General features: G+C 36.9%; 1 protein-coding gene across 3 annotated transcripts in view; it reads right to left on the bottom strand.

Annotated features, from left to right (window-relative positions):
* The window catches only part of RBM20 (RNA binding motif protein 20), a 227,809-nt gene extending 217,516 nt beyond the window's left edge, over positions 1 to 10,293 (bottom strand). Inside the window, exon 1 of one of the 3 annotated variants that reach the window (XM_074295574.1) lies at positions 10,223 to 10,293. Coding sequence is in view for 1 of the 3 variants with exons in the window: in XM_074295571.1 (XP_074151672.1) it covers positions 8,838 to 9,052 (215 nt within the window). In the remaining 2 variants the exon portion in view is untranslated. Of the gene's footprint in view, positions 1 to 8,837; positions 9,234 to 10,007; positions 10,183 to 10,222 lie in introns of those variants that run through there. The other 2 variants (XM_074295573.1, XM_074295571.1) reach the window with 2 other exon arrangements.
* Positions 10,294 to 19,411: the final 9,118 nt, after the last annotated feature.

Genomic DNA, 19,411 nt, shown 5'->3' with positions numbered 1-19,411 from the left:
ATATACTTATTTGTACTAAAAATTTCCAAATTAAAAAAAGGATAATGTAATTTTTTCTAACATTATTATACATATCTGTGAATCACAGAATCAAGGAACTAGGTTTTGAGTGATATCCTTTGTAAATAACGAAAAATGCATTTATCTAGTCATTAATTTTTTATTTAACTTACAGTGAAAGAATAAGCATTTACATGATACTAATTGTGTGCCAGACAGTGTTTAGCATTTTACAAATATATTATATGATCCTAAAGAAAAGATACTATTATTATTGTCCTCATTTTATAGTTGAAGAAACTGAGGTAAACAGAAGGGTTATACAACTAGTATGCCCTAATGGATACATGCCTATACACCTAAAAGTTTTTAAGGGATGATAAATAAATCTTACTAAATTTGATAAAGGACACTAATTATTTTCCATGCCTTGTCATGTAATTCTAGAATGTTAACGTTAGAAACAATTTAGTTTCACCAATTTTACAAAAATCAAACTAAGAAGCAGAGAGACAGCAAAAATTGCCTTAAGTCACACAGCTAAAAATTGTGAAACCAGCTCTTCAATTCAAACCTCATGACTTCCAGTTCAATGTTCTTTCCTCAAGGATTCAGTTAAAAACATTATTTTGTTTGGAATTAATTTTCAGGAAAGATACTCATTTTTATTTATGACAAACTCCAGCATCATGTAAAATTTTTTGTACAATTTACCTACTCCAAAGACAAATTCTGATAATATAGCTTCAAAATAAAATCACCCAAGCCCTTTTTCATCATTACACAAGATATTCTTCTCACACAGTTCTAACAACCAGCAATAAACTTAGGGAAACTACAAGAATTGTGTGGAAGAACTGTAATGAGAAGAGAAGATTGAGGGAGACATGAATATTGTCTTTAAATATGTAAAGAGTCAACATGGAGAAAACTGAGAAGGCTTATCTGTCTGGTTCCTAGTGGGCAGTTCTATGGCCAATATATGGAAATAATACTTAAAGAAAAGATTCCTAATAATTAAAATTGTAGAACTAGATTCCTAATAATCAGAACTGTAGAAAAAAGGAATGAATTACTTTGAAAGATAATTAGTTCATTGTCACAAAAAAGCTTCGGATTGCAAATGATCATTTCTTAAGGATGTTATAGAAAGGAATCATAATTTGATTAGACTAGTTGACTTTTAGTCATTTCCAAAATAAAATTTTATGATTAAATTTCAGAATATATTTTTATTCACCCAAGTAAGTCCTTATCAAAATTTCTGCATTCTAATTCTAACTATGGTTATCACCCATTACAGCTCAAAGTTAGCAACAATTCTCCATGTTAAAATGTAGAAAAGACTATATTTGCTTTAATAACTCTACATTGTGATGCCTATACATATTCATGCACATAGAAAAGTATCTATAGGGGTACTGCCCCTTCTAAAAATGTTTAAAGTATCTCAACAAAACATGGTAGCTTTCCATTTTGAGACATTATAAGTTATGTAGTCTTTGACTTGATAGATGATTGATTAAATCAAAAGAAAATCATGTGTGAAGGAAGAGTCTGGGAGTAAATGACAATTCTGGGGTGTCCTTAATGAAATGCAATAAGAAATAGAAAAGAAGCATGGAAATTGTTTTGGGGGCAGGAAGTCCAGTCCATGCATATCACTAAGTCTGTGCTTTCTGTGCTTTCTACCTCCAAATACAAAGGAAGCTTACAGAAAGCAATTTAAACTATATGGTGTAGTCTGTTTAAGACAAATTGTTCAATTGTCCCCTTCTTGCCTATAAATTGCCTTAGCATCAATGTATACTACCACTGCCCCTACTGACTGCTGTCAGAAAGATGGAAAAGTTTTCTCGTAAATCACCAGGGTATTTTGCAAGACCAGAAGAGATAAATAGAAAGAGGGGAACCAGTGAATATGACTGCATTATTTGACTAGAAAGATTTTAATAAGAAGTTATCAAATGACTGTGCACTAACCTAATCTAAAATAACATATTTTTCCCTTTATTTTCTCCCCAAATAATAGTGATTAAAACCAACCATAAACCCCTGTAAAATAATGAATTTTTTTAGAATCTCTCTTTCTTGGTTCTATTCTGTCCTGACCACCCATCATGCAAAAGCACACATCTGCACAGCACTAACACCCCCGCCACAGCTTCAGAGATCAAATTCACACACCCGATTAAAAATCCAACTTCTTAATTAAAGCAAACATTTCCCAGCCTTCTCACCAGTGGGAACTGCAGAAGAGAAATATTGGGTTTCCCTATAGACAATATAGTCATACATCTGAAACCCACTCAACTTTGGTGGAATAAAATGGAAATTCCCTGCTATTTTGTCATGTATTTCTTTATATGAATCATGCATTAACTTCTTTACCCGTATTCTGAAAAACAGATTACTCTGTTTTGCTCTCTGCAAAAGTTTTTTACATTCTAACTCTAAATATGGTTATCACCCATTATAGCTGTAAAACTTAATAACATTTATCTATGTTAAAACATATAAAAGTATATACATATTGACCGGGCTCTCATAATCATTGCTGTGGCTGGTAACAAAAATTAGATTAAACATATTGTGGAATGAGAGTTTTTTCCCAACTCCTGACAGGCAAGGTGGACTGGAGGTAATTGGAATGATGAAATAGGTTCTGCTTATGTTTTTTCCCTTTGAGACTTCAGACCAGCCACCTTTGTTTATATTTCTTTTCATTTTATTCTATAATCCATGGGCCAAACTCAAGGTCCATTGTCATTACAATATTGTTTTTTGACCTAGTTATTAATTTGGTTGTACTAAATTCTTTATTGAGTATTAATCCTTGTAGCTAGCCAGAGAAGGGGTATGTGGAGAATATTGAATTTGGTTGAAAGGAAGAGGAGGAGGAGAAGGAGAAGGAAAAGAGAGGAAGGGAGAAAGAAGGAAGGAAGGAAGGAAGGAAGGAAGGAAGGAAGGAAGGAAGGAAGGAAGGAAGGAAGGAAGGAAGGAAGGAAGGAAGGAAGGAAGGAAGGAAGGAAGGAAGGAAGGAAAAGGAGGGAGGGAGGGAAAGAGGGAGGAAAAAGAGAAGGAGGAACAAAAAGAAGGAAGGAGGGAGGAAGGGAAGGAGAAGGAAGGAAGGAAAGGAGAAATAGAGGGAAGGAGAGAAGAAGGAAAAAAGGAAGGAAAGTAGAGAGGGGGAGAAGGAAGGAAGGAAAAGAGAGAGGGAGGAAGGGAGGGAGGAAAAAGGGAGGGAGGAACAAAAAAAGGAAGGAGGGAAGAAGGGAAGGAGAAGGAAGGAAAGAAGGGAGGGAGAGGAGAAGAAAGAAGGAAAGAAGGGAAGAAAGAAGGAAGGAAAGAAGGGAGGGGGGAGGGGAAAGAAGGAAAGAAGGGAAGAAAGAAGGAAGGAAGGAAAGGAAACAGAGGGAAGGAGAGAAGAAGGAAGAAAGGAAGGAAAGGAGAGAGGGAGGGAAAGAGAGAGGGAAAAGGGAGGGAGGGAGGAACAAAGAAGGAAGCAGGGAGGAGGGGAACGAGAAGGAAGGAAAGAAGGAAGGGAGGGGAGAAGAAAGAAGGAAAGAAGGGAGGAAAGAAGGAAGGAAGAAAGGAAAGGAGAAACAGAGGGAAGGAAGGAAGGAAGGAAGGAAGGAAGGAAGGAAGGAAGGAAGGAAGGAAGGAAGGAAGGAAGGAAGGAAGGAAGGAAGGAAGGAAGGAAGGAAGGGAAAAAACAATGCAAGAAGAGGGAAAAAAAGAAAGGAAAATTAGGAAAAGGGAAAAAAGCTTAACAGTTTGGCATTATTTCATTTTGAATAGTACCCTGAGCTTTTCCCAGAAATCTAAGAATATAAAATATAGTTTAGACTGTAACTAGAGCTAGGATTTTGAAACCTCCAGCTTAGTTAAAAAAAAAAAAAAAAGAAAGAAAAAAAAGGCAAGAAAAGAGCAAAACTGAAATGATAGAAGAATAAGAGCTCACACAGAGAAACTGTTCTTTTCCCCTGTGGCACCAGTTTAAATACAATTTAATAACAGCTCTGTGCACCATGTGTAATAAAGCCCCTTACCATGACTAATGAAAATAATGTACTACATTTCATATTACTGACCTCTCTGGGGACTTGAAAAAAACTCCTAACGGGATAACTATACTTATCATCTAAATACCAATCCTGTGTGCCAAATCAACAATGAAGGTAAATTCTCCTAAAAATTATTAAACAAAAAACAACTAACCCCCCCCCCAAAAAAAAAAACAACAACCTGTTATTGTCTTTTATTCTTCCGAAGCCTGTAATCAAGTTTACTTCTGTCCTTCCCTCTTTTGAGTAAAGTGATTTTATTCTTTCAGATGTTTTGCCCTTCTGAATTCCTATCTTATGTACACTTTAAGATGGTATTTAAAATTTTCAAAATTCTTCCAACATGTGTATCCTTATTTCTTCTAAAACTGGCCGCAAATGATGAGATTTTTAAAGCCCAGATGTCTGAAATTCTGTCTTTCCTAAAGGCAAAATTTAATGCTGAAAAAGCACTAAACTTTATTGTTGAGGTAATATTCCTCTGGCAAATTTCTCTGAATTCTAGATATATGTCTTTCAAAGTTAATGGACCCTCATTACACTCTTTCACTATTATTGCCTGTATCCTGCCCCTACTGATAGGCAGAACCTAAAAAGTACATTCAGAATATACAAAGTTACAATTATCTGAAATTACTTATTTCTTTTCATGTTTTCTACACATATACATTATATGCACTTTGCCTGTTATGAAGATAATGAAGATATCTCATCTCGTTATTATTCATAGAACTCTGAACATTAGAAAACAAAACTGTAGGGGACAAAGTGTGTTCACAAACCACACATAAAGGTAGGGCTGAGCAACTCAGTCTATCAAAAGCAAAACAAACATTTGCTATTTTACATGTTTATATTGCTTATAAATTAACATTTCAAGGCTTTTAAACACCCAGTATTATAACACATCAGTCCCATACATGATGGTACATCTCAGTAATCATATATTTTATTCATCCATTTGTTCACTTTATAAAAATATGTTCACCTCATAAAATAATTTTTATAATTTCTGTGTTCATTGTGTAGAATGGTATGACCATTTCATTTATGTGGGAATTTTCCAATAAATTTTTTTAGTATTAAACAAAAGCACAAGTCATATAATGGCTTATAAGTCAGTAGGCAAATAGAGTTGAATAGCAGCAAGTCAAATATTCCATGTTATTGGAAAGAAAATATTAGAACTTTGTCCTCAGAAGAATCTGTGTAAAATGTCAGACACATTTTACCAGCCATTCCATACATCTTTGTCCACTATCCAACTAAATATTTCTTGTCAGTTAAGTCATAAAAATTTAGTTTCTGAATTCCAACGCTCATACCAGGTTTCTCTCATGTATTACTATGATGACCTTCTGTCAAATGGTTTGATCATTCATTTAAACTCAATCAGATGACGCTTTCAATTTCCTTTACCTGATTTTTTAAGTGCAAAATACTATTACACAAAAAGAATTATTATCACTATCTTATCAGTTCCTGTAACAATTACTAAAGGAAGATAGTAGCAAGAGGCTAAGATAGAACTAATACTCAAAATTTTATAGTATAAAAGTAAGAAAACAAACATACTAAGAAGTAGTATCTGTGAACACGGGGTTTCTTAACCTGTGAGTCTGTGGATAGATTTTAGGGAGATCTTTGAACTTTGATAGGAATAAAATTAACATCTTTATTTTTATTAGCCTCTAACTGAAATTTAGAGATTCCTTCTATTTTTTACATTGTTCTGAAAAGTAGGGGTTCACCGGCTTCATCAGACTGCAGAAGAGGTCTCTGATATACAAACACACAAAAACTTAAGAACCTCTGTTCCAACAACAACAAAAGATAAATGATTATTTTTTATATATGCTTTTTTATAATAAAACAGAGATACTGGTTTCCATTAGCCATATTTCAAACTCTTTGTCATTATCTTAGAGTTTCACTTCACATGTTTGTAAAGCTACTTTAAATGTTAGATAAGATTATGAGGCAGCACCTTTATTTTATCAAACATTACTGATGAAAGTCGGCAAATATTAACAAAGTATGTGAAAGTATCTCCGTAGTCCTTCAAAGCAACAGATTATTGTATCCATCTTATTTATGCAGATCAAAGCCCCTCTCCATAATTGTGCTTTAATTACTTCATTTTATAAATTGGAAAGGGGAGAAGTTTCCTAAAATAATAATAATAATAATAATAATAATAATAATAAAATATGTATTCCCCTCATTGAGAATTTAACTAAGACTTTAATTTACTAACTTCTCTTCAAAATATGTACCAACCAAAAAAAGTTGAATTGTTTACTCTGTGGTGGAATTTAACTCTCTCTATAACCTTTTTTCAAAGATGGCGGTGTAAAGAGCGACTAATTATAATATAAAGATGGTGGCTCAGATTGAATTATGCAAACGTTGCCTCAAAATAACCAGATCAAATTTCAGCGCATTAAAGATGGACCTGTAAGGCTTGTCATTTTATGCCTAGTTCCAATGGTATTTGAGCATGTAGAGAGGGGATGACAGGTCCCAAATCATCCAGCTAAAGAAAGATTCTGTAACGTAAACATCAGCTCTCACTGATAAAAACTCATTGGTCCCTGGGCTTTGCACCTGCCTTTTGCGCCATTACCCAAACCCAAAAAAGTGTTCCTTGATGCCTACAATTAGGATCATAGGTATCAGGGGCCATCTTTGAAAAACTCCCCCTTATTTTTTAAAGTGATACATTTCAAAAATGTGGAATGCATCTTTAAATGACGTGAAAGGCTTTCAGGAAGAAAAATATTAAACATAAGGCAATTAAAAATCAATTTTAAGTAAATTAATTTCCTCCAAAACCCTCAGGCTCAAGCTATATTTCACAGACAAACAGTAATGCATATATGGGTTTTATAAAAATAAATGTTTCTTTTTTTCCAACTAAAAACATGTGGCACAAAAGTTTACTAATTATCATACTAAAATTATTTCAATAAACTATCATGAAACATAATTTCCCTTTACATGTTGATTCTACAAGTAAAGACATTAGAAAATTTTCAATTAACTACGGTTAATTTAGTTTTCAAAAAAAATCACATTATATTAAAATAGTTTTCTTGGAATGATTTATGTGTTCATCAAAGATTAATATTCTAAGTTACATGATCCATCAAATATGCTTCAAGCCATATTTGAAATAACAATTACACTTTCAGAAAAATAAAAGCAATTACATTAAATTATCATTTCAAATCACCAACTGTTGAAAGTTTCACAAGATGTCCAATTAAAGCAAAAGTAGCTATTAGTAAAATACTAAATAATAATTAACGAAACACTTTATTACTGTAGAAACTATTTACTTTGCCACTCTAAAAAGAAATGTGGGAACACTTTGTAGATGTCATGATGTCAAAAAACTTTGGTGACAAATATAAATTTTCCCTATTCTCTCACTGATCTATATACCAGCCCTTCAAAGAAGTAGAATTTGAATTTAAATTTACTGCCACTTATTTATAACATCTGGACACTTTTCAACATATTTTAAGAAGTTTGTCCAATTCTGAGTGTCAAAACATTTTTTTTTTTTGAAAAGCGGTCTTGAGTGGGGCATTAAATCACTTATTTGTGTATGCTCATTATAAAGTTTTATTATATATTGTTGTAATTCTCTGGTTGTCCTGTTTCTCCCACATACTTCACATTCATACCTTCTAATATTTCTTAAAAACAATTTTGAATATTTCATTACAGGAAAGAGGCATGTACACCTCGAAGGGAATACAAAAAGGTATCAGCCTAGTAGGCCTTAAAACCAATGCCTGAAAAATTCAAACTGAGCAAAAATAACCGGTGCTACCTTTGACTTTTTGCCTGCTCCCTTTTCCCAAGTGACCTTTAAAATGTTTTCAAATTTTTAAACATCCACAAACTACCAACGAATTCCATTCCTGTAAAATAAAACCCCCGAAATTCACCTCAAAAGTGACTTCGTTCACAATGACTACAAGATGGCATTCGACATAAATGCGAGAACGTAGCCCATATGCTAAGCTCCTCTGGTGAAGATCTTCCTAAAAAAAGGAGTTTGTCTTTATTTGGGAAAAATCAAAGACAAACAAATAAACAAAAAAGAATTGCTTATAATCCTCCTCACCCACCATCACCCAATCTCCCTGTTTTGTTCTCTGCCTACAATTAGGAATTGTGTGTGTGTGACACACGACGCATACAAAAACAGTACACACCAACATCCACATGCCCCAGTGAAGCTCTCAGGGAGCTCACCAAAAGGCGAGCTACTCGGCTGTGATTTTCCTCCGATTTGAGTTGTTCCAGCCTGGAGAAATTCCAGGGACATCCCTTGAATAGGAAGGACAAGGAGATGGGGAAACAGGTCTGTCTGCACCCCTGTGGACTGATGTGCGGCTCTAGGTATTTCCCTGCCCGCCCCCACCCCCATCCCTCTGCAAACATACACACAAAGACACACACACACACACACACACACACACACACACACACACACACACAACCAGATTAATTCAAATAAGGAGCATATCTCCTCTCAGGAAAACTTGTCTTGGCCATAAGCCTTAGGGAGAGCATAGCAAAAATTCTGTTTGGGGTGAAAGATGAAGCAAAGGAAGGGGGTATCTAAAGGGTGTGCCTACACACACACACACACACACGCACACAGACACACGCGCACACACACACACACACACACACACACACACACACACACACACACATACAACACACACACCTTCCTCCCCATCCTCTTACTTTTGGAGAATCTGAGGCAAGGAGGCCTGAGGCGCCGGTGTTGGCGGTGGCAAAGGTGGCGGCAGCAGCGGCTGCTGCATTCCTCGGTGGCCCTGGGGTCCCAGGAGTCCTGGGGGGGCGGCGGTTGCGGAGGCAGCCAGGGTGCGGGCATCTCTGTCTGGTTGCTCGCGGCCGCTGGTCTCCGGCTCCTGGCTCATGGCTGCGGCCAGCACCATGCGGCGATAGACCGCCCGGGACGAAGCAGTGAGAGGCGAGAAGGGAACGGAGGAGGAGCGGAGACCGAAGGGAGCGATCCCCGGTGCGCAAAGTGCCCGGGGTCCGCACCGGCCCGCTGCAGTCCCCTTGTCCTTCCCCGCTGCGCGGCACCGTGAGGGGAGGGGAGGGGAGCGGCGAGAGGGGAGGAGGGGGAGGAAAGGGGCAGAAGGGAGGGAGAGCAGGAGGGGGAGGGGGAGGGAAGAGAGGGGAGGAGGTGTCGCCGCTGCCTCCTCCTTCTCGTCCTCCTCCTCCTCCTCTTCCTCCTCCTCCTCCGCGGTGTAGTCCCTCACTCCCAAATCCCGGCCGAGGGGGCGGCAGGTCTCTTGGCGGCTCAAGGACGGAGAATGTCCCCGGACTGGGAACAGCATTGTGGCATAGCTATCTGTGCGAGGGAACGATGGGGGATGGGACACTATGGCCCTAATAGAGAGGAGCCCCCCGCGGAGCCAAAGCGAATGGGAAGGTAGCGAGAACCCAGCGCAAGACAGGGGAGAAGCACAGGCGGGAGGGCGCAGAGCTATCCAAAGGGAAAGGAGCGCGGGGCGTAGTCGAACCCTCAGAGAAAGGCAGAAGGGCGCATAGCCCTAACCTGCTTAGTTGGGAAGGGGGTACTGAGGACGCAGAGCCCGAGGCTAGCGGAGAGAGATGCAGGACTATCCCTGAGAAGAGGTTTCAGCCCTAGCGCAGACCTAAGTCAGTTAGCCGGGAGGCGCGGTGTAGGCGCAGAACTCGCTGTGACATTGGGAGCCTGGAGACATATCTGGGAGACATGCAGCCCCCTCCGCATCAATTCGGGTGGAGGCAATCGTAGCACAGTGTAGAGCTGGAAGAAGGCCCGCGAGTACGAAAGTACCCCCTCCTTAGACACCACACGCCACCCCCTCCCATGCAAAAAAGAAATATATCGGAGCTTACCACCACGGTTCCCATCCTAAGAAAGAGCCTAGTATGGGGCCTTGCTCTAGACTTTCCCAGGCTCTATGGGCCTGGAACTGGCTGGGAACACCTGCGACCTTCGAATGCCCCGGGTTCCATTCTAGATTTTCAGCTCAAATCTCATCTTCTGCAAGAGACCTTTCAAACCACTCTGCCTCATCTCCTGTCTGCTAGCGCCTTCCCTCTGAAATTACCTTCCATTCACAGTGAATATGTTTTATATGTTATATGCAGATTGGCTCCTCCATTAGACTGTAGAATCCGAAAGAGCAGGAAGTGCTTTTTTGCCTTTCTTTGTATCTCTAGTGCCAGTGTCTGGCACTTAGTAAATGTCATGATAAATGCTACTTGTTATTGATGATGATGATGACTATCATTGCTGCTTTTTAGAAAAGAGTCGAGACACTAAGTCTTATGTGGAAGGCAATGGAATAGAGGATGCTATGCAGAGATTTTGTACTATAGGACAGCAAGTGAAATTAACTATTGTTCATAAAGAGGATGGGTTTGGGGGGAGAAGTGTACATCAATAATAATTCAGTCATATAACACTTTATCCCTCGGTGTCTCCTAACTCCAGTACATAAGCAGAGTGGTATAAGAGAAAGTACACTAGAATCAGGACACCTGAGTTTGAAAATCCAGCTTGGTTTGTGTTACCTTCAGCTAGTCTCTTGATCTTGGTGGTTGTTAGTTTACTCATATAGCAAAAAGAAGGTATTTAACTAAATGATTTTCAAAGTTCTTTCCAATTTCAATATTTATATAGCATTTTAGGGTTTGCATATTCCTTCAGAAATGTCTCTTTGATCCTCACAGTAACACTGGAAGGTAGGCATTATTGCCTCATTTTTATAAAGAAGCAAACTGAGGCAGACAAGTTAAGTGACTTGCCCAGTGCTCCCACATTAGATAGTATCCAAGACTGAACTCAAATCTTCCTGATGCCAGTTCCAGCACTCTGTCTGTGGGCCAAATGGATAAGCAAAATTGTAACAAGAGCAAGACAAATGAGGCAATTATCTTTGGCATCAGACAATCCTGAAGAACACACACACAATAATAATAATAGTTATTATGATATTCCATATGAAATTATGGGAGTGCAAGTTTTTTATTCTTGCTGTTAGGTATAGATATTAGCTATAAGTTTGAAGGTATTGGAGTTATTTTCAGTAACTGACTTCACAGACTTCTACAATATACTTAAGTTTTCTGCTATACTTCTTTTTTTATCCTCCTTATTTTACAGTTGGAATTATTTTATTTTTCTCACTTGCCCAAGGCACCAACCTTGACTGAACTACTCAGAATACCTTTTCCCCCCAGTCTTCTCTATGGTCCTCTTTATTTTGATCTCCCACATCTTTCCAGTAAGTGCTTCAGGCCCTAAAAGGACCATTGAGTAAATTCATCTAAAGAAATGAAACTTCTTTCCAAGATAGATACCATCATGGCAGATAGACCACTTAGTTCTTAAATGCCTACCTATACCAGATAAACCCTGAATTTCACATCAGACCAAATAATAATCAAGAAAGTAAATTTAACCAATGAATCTTCTATCCCAGAATTTTAGAAAAACTCAGCCAGATGCTCACAGGTGATAGGAAATGGGGTCTTTCCAGAAAAGAGAATACCAACCTAATCAGAGTTGGGTTATGGATAACTTTCAAGTATTTCTGTCTGGAGACAGCAAGAACAGCAGACTTCTCTGACAAAACTCCAGTGTAGTCAGAAAAATCCATGGTAGGGACCTTGGAAGTTCCAGGGAGAGTATAATGACCAGCAGAGTACTATAGTGCTCAGACTAAGAGCACCCAGCCTCAGGTGCTATGAGTAGTATAGTGACAAAATAACAGAGAAAACCCCAAAGATCAAGCACAATGAATCTCAAAGATACAATTAGGTAAGTCTGAAAGATAGAGGTCCTTGCAAAAGCCCATAGGACCAGGATGAAAACACACAGCACTTACCACCATACCCAGAAGTGCAACAGACAACAGAGCTTGAACTCAGCACAAAGCCTCACTTCAAGGTAGAAAGATTAATAAATCAAAAATATCAACAAGATCAAAAATTATTGCAATTCCATAATAACTGCATGTAGGAACTCAAAGGGGGGAAATGGATTTTCAATAAGGATGATATGAATACCTAGAAGAAATAAAGTAAGAAAAAAATGAAATTAAAAATTCTTGAAGATAGAATTATAAAGAGAATAAGGAGCTTATGAAAGTGATATGAAAACTTTATTCCAAGAAATGAAGTCCCTGAAAACTAGAATTTCCCAAGCAAAAGTCAATGGCAAAACAAGAAATATTTAAAACAAAATCAAAAGATTGAAAAAATTGAAGAAAATATAAAATATGATAACTGAAAAGATTATTTAAGAATCAATGAAAAAATGATTTTTTTCTTTTAAAAAAAAGTTTAGATACATTTCAAAAAATCATGAAGGAAAACTGTCTAACTTTATTAGAACCAGACAGTGAAAGAAAGAATTGGCTTGGGCAGCTAGGTGGCACAGAGGATAGAGCACCCCTGAAGTCAGAAGGACCTGAGTTCAAATCTGACCTCAGACACTTACCACTTCCTAGCTGTGTGATCCTGGGCAAGCCCCAATTGCCAAGGAAACCAAGAAAGCAAGCAAGCAATCAAGAAAGCAAGCAAGAAAGAAAAAAGCAAGCAAGAAAGAAAGAAAAAAAGCAAGCAAGAAAGAATTGATTGATCACTTTCTGAAAGGAACCCTAAAAGGCAAAGTCCCAGAATATCATAGCCAAAATAAAGAACTCCCATATTAAAGAAAAAAAGTACTGCAAACATCCAAAAAGAAGCAGCTCAAATACCAAGGAACTTTATTCAAGACAAAACAAGAGCAGACCATTTCTACCAAAACCCAGAAGAGATCTTGGAAATCAGTATTCCAAAAGGTAAAAGAGAGAAAGGTTTGTAGTCAAGAATAACATAGAAAAGGTGACTTTTTTGATGAAAAAACAAAACAAAACAAAACAGAGCTGAGTAGGAAATTTGAAATGCCAACACAAAAGCCCAAAGAAATTTAGAAAGATGATGATAAAGACAATTTTAGGGAATCCTGAATGGGCTATACTAATGAATTGACAGGTGATCAAAACCAAGAAAATTATTTGTACACAGACAACACTGTAAAGAAAAATAACTTTGAAGGACTTAGGAACTAAAGAAATGACCAACCATGTTCCCAGAGGACTTATGACGAAGCATGTTAAATCCACTTCCTGACAGAGAAGAGAGAGATACAAGGTACAGAAATACATTTTTGGACCTAGACCCTAAGAGGACTCATTTTGCTTGAGAATACTTAGTTGATACAAGAATTATTTTTTCCCTTTTTGGGTGATTGCAGAAATCCATTCAAGAAAAGAGAGTGTTTAGCAATATTGATGTCCCTTTTCCCCAAAAAGAAGGCTGTTATGACTTTTAAAAAACTGTATAGAAGAAAACATAAGGAAACACCAATAAGCAGAACATTTTTGAAAGTAACATGTAAAATTTGTCAGTTGTTTATTTTGGGAAAATAGATATGAAATGGAGATTCATAGTTTCATATAGAATTCTTTTTGGTATTTTTCAATATGTACGAAAATGCTTTGGTTTTGGTGTTTAAGATCAGAATTTTTTAAAGAAATTAAAAACAAGATTTGAATTCCTGGAGGTAGGGGACTGTCTTTGTTTTTTGCTTGTATTTGTATAAAGTGCTTAGCAAAATATCTAGTACATAATAAATAATGAATGCTCCCTCTTCTCTCTCTGTCCTGTTCTATCCTGTTCTTCTCTCTTTCCCTTCCTCCTCTCTCTTTTCCTCTGTTCATCTCTCTCCCCTCCCATCTCTGTCTCTCCCTCTGTTTCTGTCTCTCTCTCTTTTTTTCTCTCTCTTTATCTCTCTCAGTCTATCTAATCTATCAGCCTATATGTTTCTTGTTTTAGTGGGAATTTGAAATGGGGCAAATTGTAAAAAGAGGCAGGTGAACAACTTTTTAAAGGTGACCTAATTAATCTCATACCCCCAGAATGCTTTACAAAACTAAATCAATCTTCCTATTTTTATAAGTCATTTAAAATCTTTCAGAACTTTAAATGATTTTGCTCCTTCATTCCCCTAAGGAATGGGCAGGTAGAGAGTCCTCTCTAGTTGCAGCAATGAAAAAGACTGTGAATGTCAGTCTGGCTTTTATAGACCCGAAGGATGAGCCACATAGTTAATTAGAGGAGTGAGAAAAATATTGGGTGACTCATCGGGAGTTGATAGAACTGAGGGCATGGCTGGGAGATGAATGACTAGTAAACATTGCTCTTTTTAGCCACTACACAGAAAGAAGTATGTCCTTCTTGACCCATATGAAAAATGTGGGCAGGTACAGCAGCTGCAAAGCTCAGGAACTCAAGACAGAGAAGTCTTGTTTCTGTCCTCCACTAAAATCCTCTTCCATTATCTGTGTCTTCATGATGTGTGCCCAACTCTGGAGTCTCAAACACTATGCTGAAGTAGTGCAAATTCTGGCAGACTCTACTAAGCTGGAAAGGCCTTGAGTACAGGTCCTAGGGATGGACTTCATATCTATTGTCTAAAGACCAGACTAAATTTGGAGAGCTTATTGTCCATGAATAACATTGAATGATAAATATTTCTAACCAATGAAACTCTGAAGATTATCTACTAATTAATCAACAAATCACTCAACAAGCACTTTTTAAAAATATTTTGTCTTCCCAAAAAAGAATTTCATGTAAAAACAATTTTTAACATTTGTTTTTTAAAATTTTGAGTTCCAAATGTTTTTCCTCTCTCCTCTCTCTCTTACCCCTCTCTGAGACAGTAGACAGTAAGCAATTTGGTACAGATTATAGACGAGCAAGCACTTTTTAAATCACCTAAAAATGTGCTAGTCATTGTGTTAAATGCTAAAGTTCAAAGGTAAAAGTAAGACTGTCTTTTTGCATAAGGAATTTCCATTCTGTCAAGGGGGATGTACCAAAATGACTACATAAATACTAGTGTCTCCTTGCCACCTCCAGGATTGAATATAAAGTCCTCTGGTTGAATAGTCTACCTCTCAGACCTGTGGAGGAGGAAGGAATTTATGACCAGAGGAGAACTAGAGATCATTATTGATCACAAAATAGAAGATTTTGATTACATCAAACTAAAAAGTTTCTGTACAAACAATACTAATGCAAACAAGATAAGAAGGGAAACAACAAATTGGGAAAATATTTTTAAAAGTAAAGGTTCTGACAAAGGTCTCATTTCCAAAATATATAGAGAACTGACCCTAATGTATAGGAAACCAAACCATTCTCCAATTGATAAATGGTCAAGGGATATGAACAGACAATTCTCAGATGATGAAATTGAAACTATATCCACTCATATGAAAGAGTGTTCCAAATCACTACTGATCAGAGAAATGCAAATTAAGACAACTCTGAGATACCACTACACACCTGTCAGATTGGCTAAGATGACAGGAACAAATAATGATGAATGTTGGAGGGGATGTGGGAAAACTGGGACACTGATACATTGTTGGTGGAGTTGTGAAAGAATCCAGCCATTCTGGAGAGCAATTTGGAACTATGCCCAAAAAGTTATCAAACTGTGCATACCCTTTGACCCAGCATTGCTGTTATTAGGATTATATCCCAAAGAAATACTAAAGAGCAGAAAGGGACCTGTATGTGCCAAAATGTTTGTGGCAGCCCTTTTTGTTGTAGCTAGAAACTGGAAGTTGAATGGATGTCCATAAATTGGAGAAAGGTTGGGTAAATTATGGTATATGAAGGTTATGGGGTATTATTGCTCTGTAAGAAATGACCAGCAGGAGGAATACAGAGAGGCTTGGAGAGACTTATATCAACTGTTGCTGAGTGAAATGAGCAGAACCAGAAGATCACTGTACACTTCAACAACAATACTGTATGAGGATGTATTCTGATGGAAGTGGAAATCTTCAACATAAAGAAGATCCAACTCACTTCCAGTTGATCAATAATGGACAGAAATAACTATACCCAGAGAAGGAACACTGGGAAGCGAATGTAAATTGTTAGCACTACTCTCTATCTATCCAGGTTACTTATACCTTCGGAAGCTAATAATTAATGTGCAACAAGAAAATGGTATTTACACACGTATATTGTATCTAGGTTATATTGTAACACATGTAAAATGTATGGGATTACCTGCCATCGGGGGGAGGGAGTGGAGGGAGGGAGAGGATAATTTGGAAAAATGAATTAAAAAAAATAAAATAAAATAAAAAAATAAAGTCCTCTGGTTGAGGAACCAATCAGCAGGATGATTTCAAAAAGGACTGGAGAGACTTACATGAATTGCTGCTGAGTGAAATGAGTAGAACCAAGAGTACAATGTGCACAGCAACAACTAGATTATGTGATGATCAAGTCTGATGGACGTAGGTAGCTCTTTTCCACAATGAGGTGACTTAGGCAAGTTCCAATAGACTTGTGATGGAGAGAGCCATCTGCAATCCAGAAGGAGGTCTATGGGGACTGAATGTGGATCACAACATAGTATTTTCACATTTTTTGTTGTTGTTTGCTTTTTTTTTTTCTTTCTCATTTTTTTTCCTTTTTGATATGATTTTGTTATGCAGCATGATAAATGTGGAAATATGTATAGAAGAATTGCACATATTTAACCTATATTGGATTCTTTGCTGTATAGGGGAGGGAATGAGAGAAAGGAGGGGAAAAATGAAACACAATATTTTTCAAGGATGAATGTTGAAAACTATCTTTGCATATATTTTAAAAGTAAAAAGCTATTATGAAAAAATAAAATCTTCATTTGGTGTTCAAAGCTCTTCATGACCCAGGCCTTCACCCTCTTCCCACCCACCCCATCCACACCTTTCTTACTTAACTTTCCTGCACATACTCTTTGTTCCATTGACACTGGCCTCCTTGCCATTCCTTGAATAAATCACGATGTCTTTCAGCTCCACGCATTTTCTCTGGCTGTGATTCCCCCATGCCTAAAATGCTTTTCCCCTTCATCTCCATCTCCTGGCTTCCCTAGCTTCCCATGATTTTTTCCCTATTTGTCCTATATAGAGCTTGCTTGTACATAGGTGTTTTCATCTTGTCTTCCCCATTAAATCATGAATTCCTCAAGAGCAAAAAATCTTTTGCCTTTGTATTTTCAGCACCTCAGCCTAGTGCCTTGCACAATAAATGCTTATTGATTTACTCACCGCTTGACTGAGAGACAGTGAATGAAGGGATATTATTTATATCCAGCAAGGAACTACCCATACCAATAAATTCAGAAATCTCTGATATGAAAATAAAAACTATGGCTGAAGTCCATAATGTCCAAAGGTCAGGAAATTAATAGACTATACCTTTGTGGACATTAATTCCTAATATCTCAAATAACACTTTTTAATCTCCCTATTATGGCCTATTTTTTGTAATATTTATGTGACTTATCTTAAGCTCACTGAGAGAAGAAATATATAGATATAAATAAATACATAAGTATATATATATATATACATACATATTGTAGATACCTCTCCTAATCCTAAATAAAGTATAATCTATGTATAGTAGATGCTTAATACATATTTGTTGAATTTAGTTGAAACTAATCATTCATTTATATATATAGGCAATTAAAAGATACTGTAGTGTGTCTTGGATGTGGAGTCAGGAAAACCTAAATTCAAATCAGAAGTCAGACACCACTTAATGTGACCCTGGGCAAGTCACTAACCTATTTGCCTCAGGTTTCTCAGATATAAAATCAGGATAACAATAGCACCTACTTTCTAAGCACTTTTCAAAGCTCAAAATATTATATAAATGCTAGTGATTGCTATTAATAATTTTAATTAATAATTTAATAATAATAACAATAATTTGGGACACATATCTAAAGGATGTTAAAAATAAAAGTCACAATTTATCTTGGGGACTAAATAGTATTAAATAGCTACAGTTTATTTATCACACAAGTATAGGTTATTTTTGCCAGACTCAAAATGTACTATTGTGATATCTTGACAAATTCTTATTAATGTAGCAGTTATCATTTGAATAAATCATTAGTCTGAGAATGGAAATCTTGTCACAGGTACAATCTACCAGTTCTCTAGATTTGAGTAGACACAGTCTAGTTGTTGATATTAGCCATGGCATATAAATGCTTCCTTGATCTTTGTGATAGAATCAATATCTATTGGAGCTCCCCTAAAGTTAATGTTAACTATTCTGTATTATTTTTTCTTTCTAAAATACATACTTTTGTTTGGCATATAAAGTCCTTCAAAATTGGGCTCCATTCTATCTTTCTAAATTTATTGTACATTCAAATTGGTCTTCTTGCTGTTTTCCATTCACAGAATTCCATCTTCCACCCTCATCCCTTTATACAAACTATGCCCCTCATGCCTGAAATGTGTTCCCTCTATACCTGGGTTTCTTAGAAACCTAAGTTTCCTTTAAGTCTCAATACGTTACCTCTTAAAGGAAGTCTTTCTTGATCCTCCCCACCCAAGTTATCTATGCCTTCCCTGTCCCAAATTGTCATGTTTTACACACACACACACACACACACACACACACACACACACACACACTATATATATATATAAACATATATAGTGTGTGTATATGTATATAGTTGACAGAAGATTATAATAACAATTATTATAATAGCTAGTATTTATATAGCATCTGCTATGTGCTAGAAACTGTGCTAAATGCTTCACAGATATTTCATTTGATCCTTACAACAACCCTAGGAGGTAGGTGCTATTATTATCCCCATTTTACCCATAAGAAAACTAAAACAAACATAAGGAAAAGGACTTGTTCACTCAGCTACTAAGTAGTTAAGGTCAGATTTGAAATCAAATCTTCCTGACTCCAGGCCCTGTGCTCTTTCTACTGTGCCTCTTAGCTGTGTCTTTTTAGAAGGAATTAGAGAGGTGAAAAGAAATGTCTACAAGCTCTTCTTTTTTTTCTCCCATTCTGTGCAATACTTCCTCTCTCTCTTGGATCTCAAGCAAAAGGTCTCACCCCCTCCACCCCTGAACTAGGTTCATGAAAATCTCCCTTTGAGACCCTCTGAATTTAGGGATACACTTATCTGTGTACATATTATTTCTCTAGAACAAATATAAGTTCAAAGGCAGGTTTCATCTTTGTCTTCGTGTCCTTGATACCTTATATTATACGTGGCCCATTGTAGGTGCTCAATAAATGTGTGTGAATTTAATAGATTTGAAAAATCTTTGTCCATGGCTGAAGTATTTTTTTGGGGGGGTCCACTGTATTTCTTCAAGTACTTAAAATATGAAATTAAATCCCTA

This window comes from Sminthopsis crassicaudata, chromosome 2, assembly GCF_048593235.1.
Source record: "Sminthopsis crassicaudata isolate SCR6 chromosome 2, ASM4859323v1, whole genome shotgun sequence".
NCBI lineage: Eukaryota > Metazoa > Chordata > Mammalia > Dasyuromorphia > Dasyuridae > Sminthopsis > Sminthopsis crassicaudata.
The sequence above is the reverse complement of the archived record's forward strand: the minus strand, read 5'-3'. Positions and strand labels throughout refer to the sequence as shown.